The sequence below is a fragment of the Cryptomeria japonica genome, chromosome 4 (genome assembly GCF_030272615.1).
Source record: "Cryptomeria japonica chromosome 4, Sugi_1.0, whole genome shotgun sequence".
In the NCBI taxonomy this organism is placed as follows: Eukaryota; Viridiplantae; Streptophyta; class Pinopsida; order Cupressales; family Cupressaceae; genus Cryptomeria; species Cryptomeria japonica.
This window is the reverse complement of record NC_081408.1, coordinates 344,603,253-344,631,233: the sequence shown is the minus strand read 5'-3', so window position 1 is coordinate 344,631,233 and position 27,981 is coordinate 344,603,253. Positions and strand designations below refer to the sequence as shown.

At 40.8% G+C, this 27,981-nt stretch overlaps 1 protein-coding gene across 1 annotated transcript in view; it reads left to right on the top strand.

Moving 5' to 3' along the window:
- Window positions 1–27,981, top strand: part of LOC131063618 (glutathione reductase, cytosolic) — a 186,736-nt gene that overhangs the window by 60,951 nt on the left and 97,804 nt on the right. The window contains exons 7-8 of the mRNA XM_057997498.1: window positions 1,896–1,969; window positions 2,132–2,215. Coding sequence (XP_057853481.1) covers window positions 1,896–1,969; window positions 2,132–2,215 — 158 coding nt within the window. The remainder of the gene's footprint in view (window positions 1–1,895; window positions 1,970–2,131; window positions 2,216–27,981) is intronic.

Sequence of the window (27,981 nt, the reverse complement as noted above, 5' to 3'; positions counted from 1 at the left end):
GTGTCTCTTCGTTGCACGTACCAAGGGTGGCGGGTTTTGGATATTAAATGATATCGGCACAATATATTTATACAACTCTTAATTATTGCCTTTAACTGTTTTATTAAATCGACGTGAAATTGCCTTGGACAATTGCGTCGGTCCTAAAGGAGTCCAACATTAGCTATTTACATTAACACCATGAATGCTTAGTTTTCTTGCTTTTTTTAAGTAGTTGTATTAAATTTATGGTAATAGTATTTAAAAAAAATTGTGCAGTTAAAATCTGGAAATAAAATTGAAAGCAGACGTAAAAATTAACAATATGCAATTGTTACTTATTTCCAGCCTCCTTTTTTACACAACTTATTTTTAATTCCTGAATAGTAGCTGTTTCATTACAATATGGAAAGATTCCAAATTATCCTTTTCCCATAATTTAAAATTTGCATGGGAACACTCTAATTGCTTAAACTTAGAAAATGCAGTTAAGCAGTTGTGTGCAGACATTGGGTAACCTAGATATTCTAGACATTCTGAATGCAATGAGATAGTTTCTTTCTTTCTCGAATGCCTCTTACAATAGGTGATCTAAGATCCCTCAAATATAAGGTGCAAAATATAATTATACTGACATATAATGCTCTATCAAATATGTGTAAGACAATTGTTTGTCAACAAAACTATAACAGCAAAAAACCACATGAAAATTTTGAGTTATTGCTAGACAAAACTAGATAAAAGGTAAATCCTATTGTAAGAAAACAAGGCTGAAATTTTAGCACTGTATGGCATAACTGAGAAAATGTGACTGGTATTTCAACAATGTAAAGGCCAGGAAAAACATTTTTCTAGAGGCAATCATATCTTTTGTTGCTTTGAGGTGGGGACCTCTAGACTTCTGGGTATATGTGAGATACATCCTATTTTTTGGGAAATTCTATGGGCATTTGGGATGTGTCCTCCGTGTTTCAGCAGTGTCCCTGAATTTCCTGGATGTGTTGCAAAAGAACCACCTGAAAATTGAGTTATTGCAACACAAAACTAGATAAGAGGTAAACCCCATTGTGAGTAAACAAGGCTGAAATTTCAGCATTGCACAACAGAACTGAGACAATTTGGTTGGAATTTCAACACTGTAAAGACCGAATATTTTTAATTCTAAAAAGCAATCATTTCTTTTGTTACTTTGAGGTAGGGAGCTCCAAACTTCTGGGGTGACATGTGAGATTTATCCTATGAACTTCTAGGGGCTTTTGAAATGTGTCTCTTGTTTCATTCATGTCCCTGAATTTCTTGGACATGTTGCTTTCTCTCCAATTTACAAGTAACACAAAGAATTTCTCTTATTTAACACTTATTTGCTGAACCATTTTAAGATGATGAAATGGTCATCTATTTGTAGGAATTTTACAAATTTGTTTGAAGAACAATTTTTCTCCATGTTGCCATCTAACTAAAATTTCTTAACCCATAATCATAATCCTTTTCTATTAGTTAATACAAAGAACACGAAGGAGGTATTTAAGAAAATTGACTTTAAAACAAAATGGCAAACTGGTCTTAGTCTTGTCAAGGGTGAGTTGTAGTGCATGTTGAACTTTTGGATGGTATGCTTAGTTGTTGTAGATTTGTAAAGATCTGCTGAAATGCATATTATGTTTCTATCTTATAGAGCTGCCCAACTGTCTTTGGAATCTAAGTAAAATGAACATAAAATTTGTGCTGTCATGGTAAGGAGAATTATGTAAGCATTTATTTGGTTGATTTGGTAAGAGAAGTAAACTAGTTGTTTTATCAATTGATTGTTCAATGCACTTCACAGCGCTGTTTAATGGATAGCTTTGTGCTATAACATTATAAAACTACTGTATTTTATCTCCACTCCCATTCCTTTTTTGTTGCTTAATGTGCAGGATTTAGCAATAACTTCAGACGAAGCATTGAGTTTGGAAGAGCTTCCAAAACGAGTTGTTATTTTGGGTGGAGGGTATGAACTTCTTTGTATTGGGAAACCTTTTTTACAGATTTATATTGGAGATGCCCTCTTAGGTTTATATGACTCATGCTAAGAAAAGCTAAATTTCCCCTGCTGTGATGCAGCTTTGTCTCACAGTTGATTAATTGATTGACCTCTGGAATTGTTTTGCAGATATATAGCTGTTGAATTTGCTGGAATATGGAATGGAATGGGTAGCAAAGTAGATCTATTTTATAGAAAAGAGCTTCCATTAAGGTATAAAATATTTGTTTGAAATGTTTATGTTCTAATAAAAATCATTATAAGGTTCTATCATCATTCTTTCTTTCTATAGGTTTCTTGTTCACTATCCTATTCTTTTCTGCAGTTAGTATCTAGAACATTGATCGATCAAAGTGGAATCTCATTATGAAAGAACCAATCCAAATATCTAAAAGTTCAACTCTTTGCTCATTGTAAATAAATTGGGGTGACACTTTTTGCACCTTGGAAGAAGAAAATGCTTGAGCTATGAGCTTGAATGATTTTTTGTTTGATTCTTATTAATTATAACAATAGCTTTTAATCGTGAAGCTTCTCCAGAGCTCTTTAGTGGAAAATGTCTTTTGGTTTTGTCCCAAAAAAATTATGGTAATGAAATCCATAGCAGAACATTTAGTTGGAGCATATAAAATTGAATACAAACTGGGAAATATAGTATGCATACAACCTAAAAGTAGATGCTGGCGTCAGGAAGCAATGACTATGCATGTATTTAATAAAACAGAGCCAAAATTTATGGATTTCAAGAACTGAAAATAATTGAACTTATTTGAATTGAGTATAAAAATCTTGTAAAAGTCAGTAGGTTACTTAACTAGTTTACTTAACATGCAAAAATTTCATAGCTTTTTCTGAGGGTGTGCTCCCAGCATTTCTGACTTGAGATTTACTGCCATCTTCTGCATGTTGATATGATTTTCCAGCTCTATTTCCTTAAGGAGGTGGAGGCTAAGGAACAGTAATGAGTTGAGATTGAGCACCATATTCTCCATGTTGACATGATTTTCCAGCTCTATTCCTTAAGGAGGTGGAGGCTAAGGGACAGTTTGTTTTCACATATCCTATCTCCTATGAGATCTAGAGAAGATACCACTCTCTGTATGGTGGTTTGAGCTATTATTCTTTATCAACTGACATTCAGTATCATGATTTGAGGTGCTTGTCCATTGTTTCGTGGGAGGTTTCTGTTCATAGATGGATGCCACTGCAATTGTCAAACCACTTGCTCCCATTATTGAACCCACCAAAGGCCTTAGGTGTGTGTGTGTTTGTGTACATACATACATACATATATTATGTATATATGTGTGTGTGTGTGTACGTACATACATACATATATGTATATATACATATATAATAAATTACAGTATTACTCATTATTGACAGTAAGTAGAATATTTAAATACCCCATTCACAATTTGCAAAAGTGAAAATACTCATAAATTCATAATTCAGTCGTTTGTTAGATCAAAATGTCATTATACAATGAAAATTCAAAATTACAATCAATATTATAAAATATAAAATATAGATACAGTAATACTCGTAATTGACAATAAGTAGAATATTTAAATACCTCATATTCATAATTTGCACAAATGAAAATAATCATAAATTCATGATTCAGTCATTTGTTAGATCAAAATGTCATCATACAATGAAAATTCAAAATTATATACATACATACATACATACATACATACATACATACACATACATACATTCATACATACATGCATATATGCAAAAGTGAAAATACTCATAAATTCATAATTCAGTCGTTATACAATGAAAATTCACAATCAATATTATAAAATATAAAATGTAGATACAGTAATACTCATAATTGCGAATAAGTAGAATATTTAAATACCTCATATTCATAATTTGCACAAATGAAAATACTCGTAAATTCATGATTCAGTCATTTGGTAGATCAAAATGTCATTATACAATGAAAATTCAAAATTACAATTGATATTATAATAAATATAAGATATAGATACAGTAATACTCATAATTGCCAATAAGTATGTAATATCCTCTTTTTGGATATCTTGGAATATCGGGACAATTACTTCAATTCCTCACACTTACACTATCTAATCTTTGCAATTGAACTATGTAACAGAGAATAAGAACAATATCACTTGCTATTTCTGATATATACAATAATATATATGCTGAAAGTGAATTAATTTGATTTGCACTAAGTGCAATGATCTCTTAGGATCTCTGCTATGTCAAGTATGGCAATATGAATATGCAATGAGATATGATATTGCTTAAAGCAATATTTATTTTGCTGTCTCTAATATGACTCTTAATACATGCAAATGTATGCCAGGTAATATCGCTAAAAGCGATATTGTTGCCGTTTCTGATAGGGATATAATCACTTGCAACAATTATATGATATGCTGTTTCTGATCGTGGCAATGAATACTTGCAATGACGATGGGGCTGTCTCTGATATAAATCTGATTGGTATATGCACCCGACTATGGGCCTTTGCCCTTGCTCACTTCAAGCTCTTCGAAACTTAATTAAGAAATAAGATAAAAACACAATCGATCATATTTGAATGACGGAGATTGCCTTCTTATATCTTATTTTTGTTGGATTGATAAGTCATGTTGCCAAATTATGTGTCTGATGTCCATTCAGTATCACTTTTTTTACTAATCATGCCACTTCATTACCATTTGATTATTGATTAGACTTGCCTTCTAATCGCATCCTTTCATTATGATTATCCTCCTTACCAACTGTTGTCTTCTTAAACAGATTGCATAGTATTCATATCGATGGCTTTGTTATTGGTTAGACATAACCGCCATATGAAATATCGATCAGTAGATGATTAGTTAACATTCTTGGATGTTCTGTGTTTGCATGAGTTTAGGGATCGATCATTGATATGGTTTATATTCATCACTGACTTCCATTGCTATCTGTTCGTGCCTTAGTCAATTGTCCTCAATCATATTCGATCTTTGAAACATTGTTTATCACTGATGACCAATATTAGTTGCTGTCCCTTGATTCATAATGATCTTCACCACTTATGGATATTGCCATCAATCTTAAGTATCATTAAATTCTTCCATCGATGCTTGGCGATTACACTCATCTTTATTATTAATTGATGTTCCTAGTCTTCATCGATCTCCATGCAATGTATATGCTTCGATCAGATATCTCACCTGTATGTGATGATCAATATCTTTAAGACAATCTTCCCCATAGTGATGATCAATATCTTAAAGACAATCTTCCCCATAGGAAAAGGGGACATTACAGTCCTCCCTTCCTGAAGATTGCTTGCCCTCAAGCAATTTGCACCTGCATGCTGAAACCAAATGCCTGAATCCCATATCAACCTCAAGAACACTGCTCCACCAATCCGTTGTGCTACTCTGATATAAACTTCGCCATGCCTTGAGTTGTGGAGTAATTCATCAAACTCCCACTGAAGCAAAGTATCAAACATCCTGATGCCAATCCCCCAATTCCTCATGCAATCATACCCATCTAAAATCTCACGACTTATCTGCAACTCACACTTTCCAAGAAAATGTCTCTTATCTTGAAGAAGGTCGATCATGCATGCCTCCTGATGCAAACAAACATTCCTTTTTCCATGCATTCTTTTGCACAAAGTCTGAGTACCTTCATCCTCATGTGAAGTGGCAGCAATCTCATGGCTATGCAAGGGAAAGAGATTGTGATTGCCAAGCAACAATTTAAAATTGAAGTCATGCGCAGCCTTAGTGTTTCTAGACACTCCTTCCTTCATGGTGAAAGATTCCTTACCGAATGCTGCTTCAAGAAATGGCTCTAGCTGAAAATGACAAACTTCAAACTTGCCTTGAACCCTTGTCATGATGATAGGTGTGCCACTGCACTTCCACTGGAAACCATCTACTTCATGGATGCCAACTACCCTAACTGAAATGCTGCTGTCAATAATAAAAATATTAGAGTAATTTGAGTTTAGGATGGTGTCAAAATCAGTCAAGCAACTGCTAACAAGTATTTGATCATCATTCCTAAACAAGAAATCAGAGCTTCCCAAGCTTATGGTAGCACCAGACCCAATCAAGGAAGTACTGTCAAAGATAAAATTAGGTTCTTCTGTTTGTAGGGTAGCATCAAGCGTCATCAAAGAATCGTTGTTCTTAATCAACAAATCGGAACTTTCTGATTTTGGGGTAGCATCAAACTCAAACAAGGAACAATCCTTCTCATGATATGATGTCAAAGCACAAGATGATCTTCCCCATGAAGCATCCACCTGAAAAGTGTCTTCCATCCCCTCAGCCATTTGTCCTCTATCAAACATTCTTGCAACTTGGTTTTTTGATTGGTCTACAGGTCTTTCCTCAACAACCCTCCCATCCAACTCATGCACAAACAAGTTGTCATCAGCATTACTATGAGTTAGATTTATTCCCTCATGCTCTTCTTTACTTGCTGTCATGAAATAAGATTGCGGGTGATCAACATCTTCATCTTCTATCATGTGTTTATCAAACCACACCTGGCTGTCCTCAATGGATTGCTCATGTGCCTCTTCTTCAAATGAATTTTCAGCATTGGAATGATCTTAGTGACTTCAATGTGTTCATTGTTGTTATGCCTCTTATCCATCTTCTTAGTTTCTTCCAAAAGCAATTTCTCTAACAATAATAACATATCCGATTGATATTTTTGAAATGCTTGAAAGAAGTCATTCATACCATTCATAAGCTCATCCATATGTCGATCATTTCTTTGTGTACTTATACTATCCCTTCTATCCTTCCTTGATGAACTTGTACCGCCTTTATCGATTGTTGTAACCTTTTTTACACATGCTGTATGTGATGCTGATTTCAGAAGGAAAGTAGGTGGCAATCTTCCCATTGTTGTGACCTTTTATAAACTTCTTTTATGTGGCTGAAACAACTGATTTCAAACTGACATGCAATTGATTAGAAGCAATATGCAACCATAATTTCTGACATGCAGCTGATAAGAAGCAACATGCAACCATATATTATGACATGCAATTGATTACAAGCAGCATGCAACACTCAAAATCAACATGCAACTATTTGGGTAGTCGCCAAACTAACATGCAAGATCTGGATAGTCGCCAAAACTGACATGCAAGATCTGTGTAGTTTCCAAACTAACATGCAAGCTCACCAAACTGACATGCACTATTCTGGGTGTTCACCAAATTGAGATGCAACGCTGAAATCCCAACAGGTTGGCAAGATCACCAGCTCTGATACCATTGAAATATCCCAATGTCTAGATTTTGATGGAATTAATGAATTCATTTAGATATATGCTTGGTGTTTATTTCATATCTTCAATATTCTTGTGCATGCAACGAGAAGAATGGCAACAAATATAAATAACAGAATTTTCACAATGGAACAGTAAACCCTTGTATATTACTATCGGAATGGTGAACTTTGGCACTTATTACAATAGCATTTGATGCTGCAATTACTCAGAAATTTACAAACAATACATGCAACACACACCCAATTCTGCAACCATTTCCAGACATGGCCTACAAGGGGTTGCCCAAGCTAGAAATATCATATAAATTCATGTAACCTTCAACCTGCAACACAGCTCCATTATTGTGTCCAAACCCTAGCTGGAACTTCCACAAATCTGCTCAAAATTCTGCAAATAAGCTCAATGATAAACTCTGAATGAATCCACCTGACAAGTAGAGTTGGGTTTCCTTCCAACCTACAAATATCCAAGGGGTTTCATCCTCAGAAATGGCTGTCACTGTCACACCAACAACTAAGGAGAAATATCAAGTATCAAACAATCACATAATGTCCCTTGGAGAAGGATGAGGCTCCTTTATAAAAACTTTCCAAATCAATGGTGAGCTTCCACTCTCAATGTGGGATTAAAAATCACTTTATTTTATTTACTCATAAAGTCACTTTACTTTTATAATTTTATTTTATAACATAAAGTAACTTCTCTCACCAAATAATAATATAATATCCCATAAAATAATATTCCACCTTTTATTTCTCCACCAATAGAAATTAGTGACGTGACCAGCATATCATCCCTTATATCTCCTAATTAGCCTATCAGGATGACGTGAAATAGGCTAATCAACTCTCGTGTGGTCATTGAGGAAAAGGGAACATTACAATGGGAGTACCTTTGCATATTTTTTTCTTGCAACACAAAATTAGAGAACATATATGAAGTAATACTTATAAACTGAAACATATGTTGATTAATTAGATTGAGTGATATAAATTTTTAATGTATTAATTACCATTAATATTATATTTGTTAGATAAAATCAGATTGTAGGTTAGTTGTCATTTTTTATCATCCAATTTCTTAGTGCACTAGGGTAGGCTGGTTGGATAGGGTGTCCAAGAGGCCCTCCACCCTAGGTCCAAGAGCAAATGCTACATCCCTTTTGGTTCCATTTGGCAGGTGTTAAACATCCATCATGGTGTGGCATGCCCAGTGAGGTGTCCTATTGCCGTTCCCCCTCATCACAACCACCTCCTCTCTTAAGCCCAGGAGCAGATGCTACACCCCTCTTGGCCCCATGTGGTAGGGTTTAGACATCCACTATGGAGTGGCGTACTTAAGAGAGTCCCTCATATACAATGAACCATTTGTGATATTCCAATGAAGTTATCAGTAGTAAATCGAGATTACTTTTACATTCTTATGTCTTATATGAACTTTAAAATGATTGTTAATAAATGTAGTATTAATTTCTTTATATTATAATATTAACATTTGTGTCAGGCTGAGAACCATCAGAACATATGAATCCAGTATTATGCACATACTCTACTATAATGACATACATAAACAACAGTATACCATGAATCAGTATTAAGCAGATACAATTTATATTTATTATGCTATTCTAAGCAGTCATAATAACAATGCATCATCAGTCAGGCTGGTTATAATAGTTAGGCAGAGTATATATACAGCATCCTATATCGTGTCACATTCCTACCCCTTTATATATTTGACAGTCATAAGCCATAACAGAACATGAATCAGCAATGTACTGATAGAAAAAGCAATCGTAAACAACACATCATTAACCAAGTATTCATTAGACTATTGCATAGGAAACACATACCTCAGACCACAGTATGTTCAGATCTGCTGTGTATTCTTATGAATTATTAATGCCTAATCTCCCCTAATTTCTTTTTTATTTTCCTCCATCAGTCTCATTCATCAATCGAATCCCATGCGTACCACCAAGAACAAGTATGTTACTGCCTGTAACTTAATAACAGTTCTGATCTGATCTGATCGATGGTGTTCTCACTCGATACTTTGTTTCCTTTCCTTTATATCTCTCCATGTGAGGGAAGGTTCACACCTCTTCATCATGTATGCCCTTTGGCAAGAGACACACCCTTTCATCATTAGCACCCTTTGAAAGAGTGTGACACTTAATTATTTCTGCCCTTGGAAAGGGACACAACCCTTCACAATCAGATCTGCACTTTTATTTAAATCAGATCTGCACCTCTGATTCTCAAATTATCCCCCTCTCAAATGAGGTTCTCTTCTCCCTTTTATATGTCATGTTTGAGGGAGTCACAACTTCTCATTCCATGTCTTTTGACCATTCATTAACTTAATTAAATTTTAATTATATTTAATTTTAATGTTATTTTTATATTTTAAATTTAATGTTATTTTTGTATTTTAATTTTATTATTATTATATATAATTAAATCCTATTTCAAGTGGGGACATTACATTTTTACTAAGCAAAGTTTGATGACACAATCCATTACATTCTGCAGTAATGAAGTGCAGATTACAACTTGAATGAATATGAACTTCTGAATTCAAAACAAGCAATTATAGTCCCTGATGAAATCTGGAAATGGTGCTCCAAATACCACGTTCTCCCTATCTTGAAAGCAGTAACTAGAGTGAACCTATGACCTTAATGCTAAGTCTGCAACAACTCCTCTCAGCCCCACATTAAAGACAGAATGAACGTCTACAGCAATAGAGACGGTATCACCCAGAAAAGGTTTCAATTCCAGCAAATAAGGAAACACCAACTGTAAGGGTGTGTCACGACTCCTCCAAGCACACTTACACACATCCACAGAAGGAATGAATGCCTAGAAAACTGGTATTTCCAATGCCCAGCCACTCCCAAGCTCACACCAATGACACAGTATGCCCCACGATTTGGTAGAATAAGCTCACTACCACCATCTAAGGAATCATGCACAGCAATTATCTTCACTAAATCATCTTATAACCTGTCATATATCAATAATGCCCAACTGCAAATCCCTTAGCATGGTGTTCACCCATTTATTTCCTAACAATACTCTTATCTATTCCAAAACTTTGGTAATTGTCTTTCCAGCAAGACAAACCATGCCAAACTAAGGAAAAATTTTCTATCACACAATCTATTTAATAACCCATATTGGTGCTCACAAATTTTTATTTATTCATGAAACTTAATAAATTTGTGATAATAAATCGTCAACATTGAGAAAGATATTCGTCATTGAACAAATCCCTTGAATCTTGATCTTTTAGCACAAGGGCAATTTCGTATGAAATTGCACCAATAAATTCTGATGGTTTTCATAATCAAATCCCAATTAATTAGTACATTGTCAACCCTTGGCTTCATTTGCATTGCCTTCTAGGTTTTCTTCCATTAGGAAACCTTTGGTTTTTCATCCCATTGGTGAGAAATTTGGCTATAGGCACAAATCCCCTATAGAGAAATAAACAATACTCAAAATAAATTCTTTTTCCTCCCCAACCTCCTTTTATAACCTTTTGGAAAATAAGTATAAAATAATTTTTAAAAAATATTTATTTACTTTTGCCCATAAAGTGACTTATAATATTCACTTTATTTTATTTTTGGTGCCAAGCATTTAAAATATACAGCTATTAACTATAATTAGTTAAATACAAGTTGCACGAAAATATCAATTCAGACAACTTAATTTGATTAAATTATTTTATCTTCGAATGCCTAGGCCGAAATTGGGGACATTACATTTGAACCACAATCAATTGGAGTGCCACTTCCACTAGCTATGTCACTTGCAAAAGCTATCTCATTTATAGAGACTTTGGCAATCGAGCAACTATAGCATCTAAACTAGCACATTTAAGACTTAGATCCCATTTCTTTGTCAGACCCTCATTGTATTCAGGGATATTATGTGACAATAGATAAAGATTAGAGTGTACTCAGATGGTTGTGCTTAACCGAGTGAATGAAGGAGTATGTACACCATTTCCACTTAGCTGAAGAACTCACAACCTGTTGAATTTGCATACAACATTTAATATTTAATTTTATAGTTGGGGAATAAATTTGGTGCATTGATCAGTGGATCCATTTGCTAATGCTATCTTGAATCCCCTGAAGTCTTGAGTCTTCAATTTCCTTTTCAACACTAGATTTTGGTTGATAAAATTGTGGGAAGCCCCACTATCCATTAAGGTAATTACTTTCTGCCCTTTTAATGTTCCATTGATTTTGAATGGTCTATGCTTATTTACTTGAGAAATGATTGCTAGAGTTCCATGCGCATCTTTATTGATTCTTGCTCTCTTTCTAGGTGTCTCTTCTTCCAAAGCTTCTTCTATTTTGTGTATTTGTCCTCTTTTGCATTGATGGTCACGTCCCCATGATTCTTTACATTTGAAACAGTCCTTTCTTGATTAATTCATCTCTTTGATCGAGGGCATCCTTGCCTTGATATTGGTGCCCTGTACTCCATGGCCCTTTGCAGAAATAACATGCTCTTCCTTTGTTGTCTTTTCTCGATCCTTCATACTTATGTTGCATTTTAGATGAGGGATTCTTGGGTTTTTCCTTCGAAGAGTTGGTTTCAACTTTCATGGCCCTCTGTATTGCTTTTCTGAAGGTTTGTGGTTCTAGGGGGTTCACTATATTTTTAATTGATTCCTTAAGCCCTTCAATCACTAAGTAGGTGAGTCTTCTTTGGGAAAGGTCAGGAACCATGATTGATAATTTTTGCAATTCATTGGCAAAGTCCACAGTTCCATGTTGCCTGTTTAGCCCTAATGGTATAGTGGTGGATAATCAATAACCCAGCAGTACCTGCATATACTAAGCATTCATAGAACAGAATAATTGTACATCATAACACGAATGACAGATGATAATAATTAGACGAGAAAGTTATATCTTTATTCCAATGTCTCCAATGGTTCATACATGATCCCCTGTCGAGGTTCCAACCAAACACTATATAGACCCGATGGTTGGCCAAGTTGCCAACCGTCACCAACTCCCAACTACCCGACGGGAACCTCACGACAATAGCAAAACATAAACACACATAACACACTAATATTATTATTCGAACTAACATACATTTTTACCCCTAACATTATCCCCCCCAAAAAACGTAGTCGTCTTCCAGACGACTCAGACAAGAGAAACTGAAATAAAACATGGCTAAGACTGAGAAGAGGGAGGAGGCGTCCCTGTAGTGGTAGTAGGTTGAGGTCGCTGCCCGGCCTGAGTTTTCAGATTCTTTTTTGCCATTAACTGCCGTTCCTGTGCTTTCTTTACCATGTGAACAACTTCCATCAGCTTTCCATCTTTTTTCTCTAGCTGTGAAGTGAGCGTTGCCACCTGGGCTGCCAATGCATGTGCCTCCTTCTCCTGCATGCTGCAGCGGTTCTCATATGTAGTCATCTTCATTTCCATCTCCTTCCTCAAGCTCTTTTCAATTGTGGCCAACTCCGTTTGCTTCCTGCTCTCTTTTTCTAGGGTTACTATGTAGCTCTGTTGGGCCTCTTTCTCCACTTGATGTTGTCGCATCTGTAAGTACACCTCGGCGAAAAGTTCCCTCCATACTACAGAAAGTGGCGCCTAAGGTACTTGAGCCTCCTATCACGCGCTTGTGGGTTCAGTTCTGAATCATCTCAGGTGTACTATTATCTGGCCATCCCTGCTGCTCGAGGGACTGCGTGAACTCCTCTTTGCATTCCTGGGCCATAAATTGACACAGTTTTGCCGCGTCGGCTGCATTACCGGCGTCCATCTGTCCAGTAAGCTGGGCCATGCCGCGCGCCACATCCGAGAGTCATTGTAGCTCCGTCAGGAATCGTCTGAGTGAGCTTGCTGGGTCACTCAGATCAGGTAGTGTGATATGGAGTTCGGTGAGAGTCCCCTCTAGGTCACTGCTCTGCTCGTCCCTTCCCTGCTGCTTCTGAGCAGTGGGTCTCTCCTCATCTGGAATAGTGACCTCGCTATCTGGAGGCGTGCCTAGCCCGATAGCCATGTTATGTGGTGCGAGGGAGGGAGGTAGGTGTGGGGTGAGTGCGAACTGTCCTAGCCACCCACCAGCGACGCATCTATATCCTCATCCGTCATAGTGCCCAAGGCTGCCTCTAAGTTAGCTGATGCCGTACCGGTCTCTGTTGCCATCGTACCAACTTTCGTTTCCACCATACTAGTTTCTGTTGCCGCTGTACCAATTCCGGTTGCCATCGTACCAGTTTCTGCCGTACCAATTTCTCCTGTCGTCGTACCAATTTTTGCTACCAGAATGGCCAAACTGATATGTGGCAACGATACACGTTGTTGTGCCGGCGGTTCCCCTTCGCTAATTTTCTGGAATAGTACCCCCACTGGCCGTACATCTCCTACTGGGTTGGCGACTGCAAGCGCCTCCTGAGGTACCAGGTGTGCCAAAGCTAATTTTGAGGGTGTAAACTTTACCCTCGTACTCTTCCATTGTGCCCGCAATCCCCCCTGTTGCTCCTCTTCTTCATCTTCTTCCTTTTGGCACGATTCTGTTTCTTCCTCCTCCTCCATGGCAGTGTGTTCCGACAGATGAAACCCTTCATCCCCACTTTCCTGTTCTTCTGTTTCCTCCGCCTACTCGGAATCCTGGGCACTGCTAACCTCTTCAATTTCCACAGATGTGTCTAGCTTCCTCCTCTTCCGTGTGGTTTGCGCTGTGTCGCCAAGGATGTCTAGGTGAATGTAGTAGTACATGGTGGGTTTATTTGGCTCGACCCGTCCGTGAGGTTCAAACGTCCCCCATTCCTCTTGCCGTACCTGTAGGAATAAGCTGATGGCGTGATGGCACATGTAGAATGCTTTGTGCTCTAATCTCAGGAAGTCGTGAATGCGTTCTGCCAAGAGTTGCCCCCAGGTGTACACTTTTCCGCATCTGATCACGTTCATTAGCCCGATCATCCATATGGCGATGTCTGAGGCCTGGCTGGCTCCTGTCAGATGGCTTTTTACCAGGTCCATCAACATACTCCATTCTCCTGGTGCGATAAAACTACGCTTCATTCCCCTGCTATCGACCCATACACTCTTCCACTGGTCTTCTGTGAGACCGTCTTTGCACACCAAGTCTATCAACCATTTTTTCTTTTCTCTGGTAAGGTTTTTGGTTGGTTTGGCAGCAGATACTCCTTTATCCGGTATGCCAAATACGCGCTTGAAATCCTCAGGTTTGAATGAAATCCGCACTGTGTGCCCTTGGAACTGGACGATCGAAACTCGTTCGTGAGGGTTATAACCGGATACCATGGTCCGTAGGACTGGCTCGAACTCTTTGATGTTAAATATGGGCATCTGCACAGCATGGTCGACCTGTGCTTTTTTAAGCGATTCCTTCATCACATGGTCTGGAGGATTTTCCTTCCCACCAGGTACGGCATTCACTGCCAGCCACACTTTCAAATGCTACATTGGCTGCCGTGAGTTCCTCTGGGTCCTTTGTTGTCTTCGGTTTGCGCCTGGTTTTCTTGCTACTGGTAGGCTCTGTGGCAGTCATGGTTGTACTGCAACTGCCTCTCTTTGCTCTTCTGCTCATATCCCTTCCCTCGTCCTTATTATAACCGTTTGCCAGATTATCTCGCCAGTTGGTGCGGCCCATTATGTCACTTCCAGTTTCCCTGCTGTACGGACCCTTCCTTGTGTTCTTTCTTTCGCATCTTATACCCTCATGCTTTGATTGCCTCGCCAAACGCTTGCTGTATGGGCCTATTGTTGCCGTCGTGTTTCCCTGTTTGCCGCCGTACGGATTTCTCCTGCTTCCACTTGTGTTGGGTTGCATCGGCCGTACATCGTACAGTGGAGATATGCCCCTTCTTTGTGTCTCGTCCGTACAGCCAAGTCGTACATCGTATGGTCTTTCACTCCGTTTTTTGCAATGTTTTCCGTAGATGTAGGAAATGCGCACAGAACGCCGTACACGCCCGTACGTATAAGCAGTATGACGTACACTTTTTGTGGATGGAAGTCGTACGCCGTACGGTGGTCTTTTCTCGTGCCTGGGTCAAGTAAGGTGATCTCGCGTATCCTAAATCCGTACGCCGTATGGTGATCTCGTGGTTCCCAATTGGCTCCCTGGTATCTTGAATCCGTACGCCATACGGAACAACTTGCCGTTCACCCCCTGCAATCCGTACGCCGTACGGAATAACATGCCTTCCGTGGTTCCTGCGTGATTCTCCAGTGCCTTGAATCCGTACGCCGTACGGTATAACCTGTTGCGTAATCCGTACGCTGTACGACCCACCTTTCTGGCGCTCGTCTTCCAAACTGCGTAATCCGTACACCGTACAGATTGGTCAATTCGCTCGTGCTTCCTTATGCGTCCGTACCAGCAGTTCTGCTCAATGTTGTCTGGCTATCAGGTTCATCTTGCTCCCTTTCTTGCGTTGTGCCTAATGGGGTCTCCTGGCAACTTTTATAAGCACTTTTCTTTTTGAGGGTTAGGGTTAGGTAAACATGTTTTATTAATTTACCATAAAATACTTGCTTTTTCAGTAACCTTAATTTTTCCTTACTATGTTTACTTGTACTTGCCTGACATTCCAACTTTTTAATACCTGCTGGTTTGGCCTTACTTGCTTTTTCCCTATATTTCCCCTCTTCAGCTTTTAAGACCCCTTGTTTTACCAGTCGTCTTATTTCTTTTGTCTGGCACAGTTTTTTCAATATTAGCTTCCTTGCCTTCAGTTTACCTCGGTACTGCTTGGCCTGCTTGTTTCTTCTGATGTGGACCCTTGGCTGGTTGATCGAGTTTATTGCGTGCAAGGAATTCCCTTGTCTTTTTTGGTTTCTTTTCCCCAGCCTTCTACTCTGCCTTTTCCTCCATTCCTTCCTTAATACGTCATTCCTCCCCTTGTCCTCCTTCCATTTCTTATTTGGTTCTGGGTCTCTCTCCTCGTTGTTCCTTCTTTTTACTCCTCGTGTATTGTTGGGTGTCCTTACTTTTATTTCTGAGTCGTGCAACCAAGTACACATGTGGTAATCTTCTGTAGCATTCTTGGGTGCAGTAGGTCCCTACGTACTCCATATCCCATATTTTGTCCACCAGTGGAGCGGGTCCCACACCCTTGTAGCGGCCGTCAATGTACCGGGCCCCGTATTGGTGGTACCATTTTACTTTCTCTCCGTCGATCTCCGGTGGTCCAGCCGGGTTGGGAATCACTCGATATAATGAGTTAGGTCCAGCCTCCATCTCGCCTGCCCCGGACGCGATGACAAATAGATCCTCTGTCTTCAGTACCATTTTTAAACATGGTCCCAGGTTTGCCCCATATTCCTCCTAGTTGAGTTCATCCTTGGGGTCTCTCGGCTCCACTTCTGTAAGTGGGTTCCCCGTTTTCCTCCGAGCTTTTGCTTCTTCGTCGATGTCATATGCGACGTACCCTTCCCGAGCTCCTTCGTATGGCGCCCGTTTTTTCCAATATCTTGAGACCCGTACCCACACAGCTGGGTCTCCGAAATATGCATTCGTGAGATGTTTGTGGATCTTGGGAATTGCTACACCTTCCACCCTTTTTGGTACAAGTCGTTTTTCTATGGTCGTTAAGGGCTTTGCCCAATCGTCATCCCTCCTGTAGGGTTCCTCTTGTACTACTGGATCTTCCTGAATCTCCTTGTCTTGACCAATGGTCCAATGTCCTCTTGTGGCATATCCTAGCATGTTGATCCCAATCACAGGTTTAGTTCTTTCCCTGTAGATTTTTAACTTGGAACCGTTCACGGGGTCCCTGATCGGATTATTGTCTAGAGTTGCCAGTTTCACTGATCCGTTACTGCCGACCTCTCTAATTTTATAGGGCCCGAGCCACCGGACCTTGAACTTCCCTGGTCGAAGTTCGTTCCGACCGTTATACTTCAAAACTAATTGTCCCGGTCGGAAGTTGGCTTTCCGTAGATGCTGGTCGTGCCAATGCTTCCTCCGACGTTGTGCCACCTCAGTCGCCCATTGTGCCATCAGTCTCCGTTCGTCCAGCTTTACCAACTCATCCAGCCTTGCATTCATGCTTTCGGTGTCCCCTAATCGATTTTCTACCGCCACCCCAAGGCTTGGCACGGTGTACTCGGCTGGTACCACTGCCTCCTGGCCGTACATGAGTTGGAACGGTGTATGCCCGATAGTGGCTTTGTATGTTGTATGGTAGGCCCATAGCACGACTGGTAGTCTCTCCTCCCAGTCCTCTTGTTCCACTCCACATGACTTGTAAATTATTGATACCAACACTTTGTTGGTTGCCTCGACCTGCCCATTAGCGCGGGGATAGTACGGGCTGGATAGGTTATGGAATATTTTAAATTCCACGGTCATGGTACGGATTACCTGGTTGATGAAGTGCACTCCTCTGTCACTAGTGATTCGAAGTGGTATCCCATACCTGGTGACAATCTGTTCGTACAAGAACCGTGTCGTACTCAAAGTTGTGTTATCGGGCAAGGCCCTGGCTTCCCCCCACTTAGTGACGTATTATGTGGCCACCACAATGTACTTGCATCGGTGTAGGCTGCTTGGTTTCAGAGGTCCCACAAAGTCTAGACCCCATCGTTCGAATAGTTCTTGCGGCTGGGAAGGAAAGAGAGGCATGAAGTCCCTCTTGAGGGGTTTTCCGGCTCGTTGACAGGTGTCGCATCTGATCACCCACTCTCGGGCGTCCGTGTGTAGAGTTGGCCACCATAGCCCTGCCAAAAGCACTTTCCTGGCGGTTGCATCTGGTCCCATATGTCCACCTGCCAATCTGTCGTGTGCCTCCTTGAGTACACCGCGAACTTCCTCCTCCATGACACATCTCCTCGGGATTTGGTCGGGGCCCATCTTATATAGAAGTTCATTAATTAGTTGGAAGGTTTTGCTCTTTAGTGCCAATTTCCTTCGTTCCCCTGGAGGCATCTCGCTTGGAAATGTGGAAGTAGATAGGTACTGCCCTATCTTTTCATACTAGGTTGGTAGTATAGCAATTTGGAACAAGTGTGCATCTGGGAAGTCTTCGTTTACTCCCTCGGCCGGTTCTCCTGATCTGATTCTTGATAGCTGATCTGCTATCACATGGGATTCCCTGGTCGTACGACGATGGTGAAGGTGAATTCTTGTAAAAGTAGTAGCCACCGACTTACCCTCCCTTGGATGATTGGTTTGTTTACGAGGTACATTAGTGCCTGGTGGTCCACATAAAATGTGAACGGTGTGGCCAACAAGTAGTGTCGGAACTTCTGGATTGCATATACCATCCCTAGTGCCTCTTGTTCCGTTGTGCTATAGTTTCTTTCTGCTTTGGACAGGAGTCGACTTGCGAAGAAGATGGAATGGTCCAGTCCTTGTGTCCCTACCTGAGCGAGGGTAGCACCAATTGCAAAGTTGGAGGCGTCCACGTGCATGTGAAATTCTTTGTTCCAGTTTGGGTATACCAATATCGGTGCACTCACTAGTCGGTCTTTTAATTCTGTGAAGGCTTCTTCTTGCTCCGTACCCCATACAAACGGCTCTCCCTTCCTTGTCAACTTATCTAATGGCCATGACACCTGCGCAAAGCCCTTGATGAACCTCCGGTAGTAGCCTACGTGGCCGAGGAATGATTTCACCCTTGTTATGTTCGTTGGACTTTCCATGTTGACAACTACTCCTATCTTGTCTGGGTCTGTCTTCAATCCTTCCTTACAGACGATGTGGCCCAAGAGTTTCCCTTGTGGTACCATAAATCTGCACTTCTTTGGGTTCACAGCTAGCCTAGCCTTTCGACATCTCTCCATGCACTCTCCCAAGGCCTTCAAATGGGTGTCCTGATCGCTGAAAATTGACCAGTCATCCAGGAATGCTCTGAAATTTCCTACTGACATCTTGTCAAAAATGTGCAGAATTATTTGCTGGAAGGTCGCGGGCGCGTTGCATAGACTGAAGGGCATGCGGTTATAGGCGTACACTCCTTCCTCCACCACAAATGTGGTCTTTAGCTTATCTTCTTCCGCGATACTTATCTGGTTGTACCCGGAGAATCCATATAGGAATGTGTACATCTCGTGCCCGACGACTTCTTCCAGAATACTGTCAGTGAATGGGATCGGAAATGGATCCTTTATGGTTACTGCATTTAGGTACCTGAAGTCCACACATATCCTTATTTGATTAGCTTCTTTTTTAAGGGAGATGACTATTGGGGAAACCCAGTCACTTGTCTCCACTTTGAATATGATCCCTGCTTCTAGCATTTTGTTGATCTCCTCATTGACTCTGGCTGCATAGTTTTTGTTCATCCTATACGGCCTCCTTCGTACCGGTTGGGCCCCTGGTATGAGGGTTATGCGATGTACGCACAGCTCTGGCAGTACTCCTTTCAAGTCTTTGTAGGTCCAGGCGAAAACATCTTTATATTCCAGAAATATCTTGAAGGCTGCTGCCTTCATTACCGGGTTCCAATCATCTCCTACCAGTATCATCTGAGGTGCTGCTTCGTTGCCTAGATTAATCTTCTCCACATCTCGTTCCTCATACTTGATGGGTTTATCCCTTTCAAACTGGTGTGTTGGCGTGCCATCCACTCTTGCCATTCCTTCTTGATATCTACCATACTCTGGGGGAAAGGATTGTTCCTCCATCTCCCCGCTCGCTTCTCCTAACTCACATATTTGCAGCATGCGACATTCCGGGTGGAAGACCTCATAGTCCTCCATTTGCCAATGAAAAAGTCTTGCCATCGAGCTGGCTCCATCCTCCGAACACCCGTCTAATTCCAGTACTCCTTCGTCGGGTTCTTTCCCACCTCTGCCTCCTTCAGAACCCCACTCCCATCGATTGGAATCTGCCGAATCAGAGTCTGATGACGCGAGCTCTTCGTTGACGGACTGGTTCCTGAGATCAATTACATACTTATGATTGTCACTTTCGATTGAGAGCGTATTCCTTTTCCAGTTGTGATTAGCTTTGGCCATGATCAGCCACCCCCTTCCTAGAAGAGCGTCGTACGCTTTCCTTTCCATCGGAATGACAACAAAATCCAGGATGAACTGCTGCGTCCCAATTACCACCTTTTGTGCCATGAGGGTGCCGAGGGGTTTGATACCGTGTTGGTCGACACCGACCAGGTGGAAGGTTGGTGGCCAAAGGGTAGGCTTGCCAAGGCTTCGCCAAGTTCCCTCCGGTAGTACGTTGACTCCGGACCCGCCATCAACAATGGTGTTAGTGAGCTTCTGTCCCATTATATCCATCTCTACTACTGCTAGTTTCCGCCCAGCGCCCACCGCGAGTAGCATAGGATTCATGGCATCCGTACCAGGTTCCTTCCCTGCGTCCGTACTGCATGGGTCCGCCACCGTTTGGTGCTTCTGTCCCGGGTTAGTGTCCATGGTTATATTTGTCAAAGCCATCCTTATCTGTGGCATGGTCTGCAGAAGGTCGTACACCCGTACAGGTATTGTGGTTTGTAACATCTGCTTGATGATAATTTTTTCGGGTTCCGACCGGATCGACGTATCGGTGGCCAGGTGTGAGGCCCTCCGTTCTCTAGCCATCGCCCGCTGGATATCTGCCCTTGCCTCCTGAAGTCTTTCTTTTTCTGTGCGAGGATTCGGGTACATGGCTTTCTTATTTTGCAACCTTGTGATTGCTAGTACGTCTTCCTTTGATCCCTCTACATCGAGCATGTTCACCCCTTTTTGTTTTGGACAATCTATGTCCTCGTGATTCCCTGGACCGCACCATCTGCACAACAAACTTCCTACATCACCTTCGTTTTGGCATTCGCGAGCAAAGTGACCCCATTCATTGCACTTCCTGCACTGAATCATGGGTCGCCCCTTCCCGTCGTATTGGATCCTGCTCCTTGGTGTGTTATTATTGGATCTGTTGTTCCCCCGTCGGTGGTTTCTGTATCCTCCGGGTGAGGCATCAGGGTTTGTTGTTGGCCTTGGAGGTGTTGCTGGTGGTGTGGTTTGGTCGGGTTGGGCATAGAGCACTTGTGTGCTCCGTGCCTTCAAGTTGTACGGGCATTCCTTGGTGGAATGTCCCATTATTTGGCAGATGTCACAGAAGACTTTTCGGGGACAACCTCCTTTAGTGTGCCCTTTGGTCTTGCAGTCAGTACACCATAGTTCTTTTCCTTCCCTACCGCTTTCTTTGTCACCTTTTAACTCCTTCATCATCCTCATCATATCTTTGCGGAGTGCTTGTACTGTTTTTGATCCTTCGTCGCTGTCGTCGTCTGTACTGTCACCATCGCTGCTCTGTCGCTTCCCCCGGGATGTCTTGTTTTCACTTTCAATATCCATGGCACGATTGTATGCTTCATCATACGATGGCGGAGGTACGACTTTCATCGTCCTTCTTAGGGATGGTACCAATCCTTCTACGAACCACCGCTTCTTGAGGCCATCAGTCGGCTGGTTCTCCATTTTGTTCAGTAGTTCCCTCAGCCGTCTATTATATGTGCGTACACTTTCGTTTTTTCCTTGTTTGGTGTTGTAAATTTCCGCCACAATCTCGTTGTCGTCTCGTAGGAGTTTGAATTCGCCCTCGAAGGCCTTCTTCAGATTACTCCAGGATGTTTTATGCTGTGCATCAAGGTCTGTGTACCAGTCAATCGCTATTCCTTGTAAGGTGGCTGGAAATGCCTTCACCCAGTAGTCCCGGTCGTCCTGGCCATTTGCTTCCTAGATGGTAACACATCTTGCAATGTCGTACGGGATCCTCTGATCCGTCGCCGATGAATTTTGGAAGTTTTTGTTTCTCCGGGGTGTGTGCCATTGTTCTTTTCTGTGCGGTTTTATGTAGTCCCTGGAAATGGCTATATGCCGGGAAGGTACTATGTGTCCGGGTGGTGCCGTACGCTCTTGGTCTAGTTGGGTCCCTGCCAACTGGGCTTTGGTCACCTTCACTTCTATAGTCCCTCTTTCGCGGGGTTTCCGGGTCCGATCTTCCTATTTTGATGCTCTTTGACAACGACAATTTTTTAATGCCAGACATTATCGCTTCGAAAATAGTGGCGATTTCCCCATGTAGGTCTCGTACCGCCTCCTCTCCTTGTTCAAAAAATTTCGATTGGGTGCTTTGTGATTCGTTTCCGGAGCCTTCTTCACTTGACGTCGAGTGTGGGGCCTGGTCGGCGAGATCTTCCTCCGCTACGTCTGGAAGTGGCAGGTTCCTGGCGACCTCGGCCAACTCCTTCCACGTACACGGTTTTTGCCTCTCTCGACTACGACTCCGACTCACACTCCGACTTGTGTTGTGTTTCTTCGGACTCCTTGAGTCAGCAACCTCTCTTAGTTGTCGTCTCCTGTTGGCCTGTTCTTTTATGCGGAGGGATCGTCGTACAGTTCCCTCGTTTACTCCTTCGGTAGCAGTGGTACGTCTGTCTTTGTTCGGCCGTAGGGGCATCAAGTGCCAGAGGTATGGCGCTGACTGGCCTCCCTCTCCTCTTCCTCCCTACGACTCCGTTCCTCGTACCGTCGGAGAACTTGTTGCCGTTGAAGTTCCTTTGCCGTTTCCTCCCTTTGGTCTTGGAGTGCAATCAAATTCCTGGCGAGTAACCTTGGAATACTTCCGAGTAGGTCAAAGACGGGAGTGCTGACAGTGAGTTCACCACGTACCGTACCTTCCAAGACAGCTCTCTCCTGAGCCTCTCGCCGTACGTACTGCGTGACCGACACGTCCCACAACTCCACCAAGTCTTTCGTCAACTGATCCTCTCGTTCCTCTTCCGCGGTACTCTCTTCGTGCGTGTCGTTGTCCACGACAATTAATTGCTGGTTAAATGGTCGGCCCATTAATTGCTTCTGCTTCTGCTGCCGCCATGGTTATCTCCAGGTTCGTTTAGGAAACGACGCCAAAATGTTTAGCCCTAATGGTATAGTGGTGGATAATCAATAACCCAATAGCACCTGCATATACTAAGCATTCATAGAACAGAATAATTGTACATCATAACACGAATGACAGATGATAATAATCAGCCAGAAAGTTATATCTTTATTCCAATGTCTCCAATGGTTCATACATGATCCCCTGCCGAGGTTCCAACCAAACACTATATAGACCCGACGGTTGGCCAAGTTGCCAACCGTCACCAACTCCCAACCACCCGACGGGAACCTCACGGCAATAGCAAAACATAAACACACATAACACACTTAATATTATTATTCGAACTAACATACGTTTTTACCCCTAACATTGCCTAAGTTGTGTTAGTTCCTTGAAGTACCACTCGGGATGCTTTTGGTCAAATCTACTAATGAGTTTTTGAGTAAATTTACTATAGGTGGTTATATTTTGGTGACCTTGAGTGATGATGCCATAATGCCACCAATAGTGGGCTATCCCAGATGACTGGAATATGGAAAAATTGGTAGGGTTTTCCCCAGTCATAGGGCTGACGGATAGATAGGTTTCAAGTTTCTAGACCCATGACTGTGCGGTGATCTTTTCGGAACCCTCAAAACTTGGCAAGGTCATCTTATTTATCCTTGATTGAAGGTCTTTGTCAGAATGATTCTTTCTTCTAATTGGATTAGCTTGGGTTTTGACCTCATAATATTCCTTAAAGGGTATAAATCTTTGTATTTCAGGATCTAATGTAGCATACATCTGTGCAAGATCCTGTACATTGCCTATGGTTGGCTCCTCTTCTTCCACAATGGGTTCTTTTCTTGGTAGGAATGAAGGTATGGCTGGCCTAAGGATGGAACTTTGGGTTGAATGTTCATTTTCAGAATGATTTGAATGAGTGTCTCTCCCTGAATTTGGAATGGGTCTCTCATTACGGTTATTATTGTTCATGCTTTGAATAGCTTGGAGGATTAATTGACTGGTTCTTTCAAAATTTTCATTAGTTTGTTCCATGAAGGTTCTAAGTTCATTGGCTAATTGTTCTACCCTGTAGCTACGCCTCTCCTACGTTGATAGGTTTGCATGAAATGTCTTTCATACGATGGCAAGATTATGCTCTGATACCACTGTAATGCCCCCCCTCTCTCTCTTGCCCAATATTACCTTCTTTTACAATTGCTTGATGAATGAACCTGCACATGAGTTAGAAGATTCTGTACAAATCTATCTATCTATCTATATATATATATATAATCATAAAAGAATAAAACAGTATCTATTTCCCTTACTGCTCCCCACCTAATCCTTGGGAAGAGACTGTAATCAGGTTACTTAGCTTTTTGAGTAAGGACCTCCTGGGGCTCTAGTCGCCTTAATGGTCATCGTAGAACGGTCCTTAAAGCTACCTCATCATCTTATTACGCCTTATCTCTCCCTAAGGCCTTATGGGTACCTTATACTTTGGTATACCCATCTTTACCCTTATATTTATAATCCTTGGGGATGGATTCATCTGCAATGCAATTCAAAAATATTGAGAGGGGGGGTGAATCAGTATTTCAAAAATATTAACACACAAAAGCTATTAAAAAACAGAGAGAACAGCCAAATAGAGACATGGATCACGTGGAAAACCCTCATGGGTAGAAAACCACAACACAAAAAGTCACTTTTTTAAAATAACAAATGGGCTCTAAACCAGATTACACAAGTGAGCACCAAGTCTCTTAGAAGCACCAACTTTGCAATACAAAGGCACCAACCTTGTTTACAAAAATTGTAAAGCCTGGAAAGATACTTTGCAAAAATATACAGTATATTTAGAAATATTCACGTAAATGCTCATACACAACTATCTTTCAATCTCATACTTTCTTCTTACTGCTATCAATCTGAGTCTTTTTAACAAATAACAGATCCACCTTACTACTCAGTCTTCCATTTTTAATATCTATGACACTACTGGAACAACAACATCTTCACACAATTTAAAAGATCATCATAAAATATATATCGAACTCATAGAAAACATCACACCTCATCGATCATTTTTCACTACACACATTATTTTACAAAGTCTTAGCATTATGTGGGATGATCATCATTCCTCTCACGACACTGCCGTTTTTTTGAGACAAATAACACTGCTTCAGCATAATCCAAAAGACACTATCATTTCCTGAAAAAAAAATGATACATCTGTTTTGTAACTAAAACCCTTCAAAAAAATATCCATCCCGAATTGTTTTTCTTTCTGGGCACACAGACACCCAGGCTGCTCTAAAAAAAACCTTTCTTTTCAGAAAAAAATCAACACCCCTTTTTTGTTTTTGGTGTGTTTTTTTGCTTGTCGAACATTATTTATTCAAAAAAATACTTCAAGTGTGTTGGCAAATCCAGAACACATACGCACATAGCAAAATGGCTCAGAAGAATATCATATCCAAAAAAAAAATGCACATCAAATCTATTTTGTTGTGTCTTTTTGCAGCAAGAAGACTTTTAAAAAAAAAAACGTCACATATTCCAGAAGAGTTAGAAGAAGAGAGTCAATACAGGGCAATTCGTTTTCCCCCAACCACCAAATAATGGCACACCACAAGATAAAAATTTGTTGTATGTTCAAAAGAACCATCAAATCATAAATCCTTTAAACCAAACTGACACGCACAAACTGTCAGGCCAAGAAAAAACATTTAAGAAAACTCGACAGAGCCTTCCTAACAAAAACGACACCTACACAAAATTATACACTCATTATATGAACTGAAAAAAAAATAGAAAGAGATAACGTCTTCCAGCTAGAAACAATTTCCAGAAATATTTGAACATTATTGCATATAGAGAACTTGCTTGTAAGACAAGTGTAAAATGCTCTCAATCTCAAAATATTTCATTAGCAACAATACATACGTGCCCATCTGCACCCCACATCGAATATGTTAAACATAAAAAAACTGATGTGGCAAAGGATCTGAAAAAGCAATCTGAATAGACAAATTTGCCGAGTAAGACACACACTCAGCCCAAACGATCAAGACATCAATGACAAAATATCCCAACATCATCTCTTCCTAGGCCTTAAGGACATCCTATACTTCGGTGTATGCATCCTTACATATGCATGTCATTTATTCCTAACAGTGCATACTAACCTTTAGAGGTGTCTAATCTCTGCTTTAATTCCGTGTAAGGAATTACAACATTGAATTTAGAATGGCTGCTTCTTTGATATTTCGCTGATCAAAGGATTCAATGTCTGAATACTTTAATTGCTGCTCCGTTATGGATGCCTAGATAATGAACCCTTCCTCCTTGAATGATTGCTTGAGAATGTCTATTTATCTTTGGCATTTGGAGGGATAAGTCGTATGGAAAAGATAGATGTAATGTCCCCTTCTCAGTGAGGAGAATTTCAGTGGGCCATTAGCCTATTCTGGAGACCCATAGGCTAACTGGAAGCAAAAATTAGGGTTTCCTATTTTTGAGGGGGTTTGTGAGGCCTGTTTGATGCTTGACTAGTAGGAATTCTACGATTCTAACTGTGGATTCCTTCTGGGTTTTCTGAAATCTTCGCAAGGGTATGACATGCATTCTGTTCCGAATAGAATTCTGGACTTGCTATTTTTAGTAAGTGTCATATATGGTAGTTCCATTTTTAGCAGTTCAGTATTGAGCCCCAACACAGTTCAATTTGATGGTTTGCAGTGCCACAATTCATGGTTCAATTTGGCTTTATTAGTAATTGCTTTACAAGTGAATTATTAAATATTAATACTTTATATTAAAGTTTAATATTTAATTGTTGGTGTGGTTGACTTAAGGAAAAATACCTTCACTTAAAAACTTATTATTTTCCAAAGTCAGTTGGCATTAAAAAAAGAGAGGAATATTTCATGTTTTAATGTTTTTTTATGTGCAAAGTGTTCACCTTGGGAAAAGTGCGAACTTGTGCCTAGAAAGGGGATGTCAAAGTCATGTTGTGATTTGAAATGAAATTCAAATGAGAGTTTGAGAATTTGGGCGCCATTTGAGGATGAATTTGAATCTCCGAGTCTATAAATATAAGAGCTTGGCTTCTCATTTGACATCCATGAAGAAAATATAACAAAGTGCTGCCGAAATTTACATTGAGCTTCGGGGAAAGCATACATCCTAGCATTTGCTGGATTTCTTGCTTGAGAGATAGCAACTAATGGAGCTTGAGACTTCTCTTCATTCAAGAGAGCGAGTTGAAGGACAAAGATGCAGATTTGTGTTTCATTTTTTGAAGTGTGGAGTGTTTTCTGAGTTTTTTCATGTTGCCGGTTCGTGTGTGTTGAAGGTGTTTTTTGCTCGTGGCTCCCTGTGTGCTTGACATGTGGTTTTGGGTATTGGCTCCATCTATTCCTACCCCTTGGGCGATGAAGTTCACCAATTTGTAGCTTGTTCAAACAAAGGATTTTATGTTTTTTCTTCATTGTCGAGGCAGAGGAATGGTACAGGGAGTCGCTGTTTACGATACTATGCAATACGTAGCAGGGGATGAATTTACAATAGGCGTCGGGTTAAATGCTTCAATGGGAGGTTTCCTTCTACACGGGGGGACGTTTACTAAATGGGTAATGACCCAAAGTGCTTCAATGATGATCCACCAAAACCATATGTCTCCTTATGATCATCGCGCCGCTTCAATAGAATCGAGCTTCCATTCAGAGTATTTGGGCCTTTTGCAGTCGTATGTTGCATGAACTTATTTAAGAAGAACACAGAAAGATTTCAAACTAATCTATTATCTATTAGAAAGAGATATTTATATGACACCAGAGGAGGCAA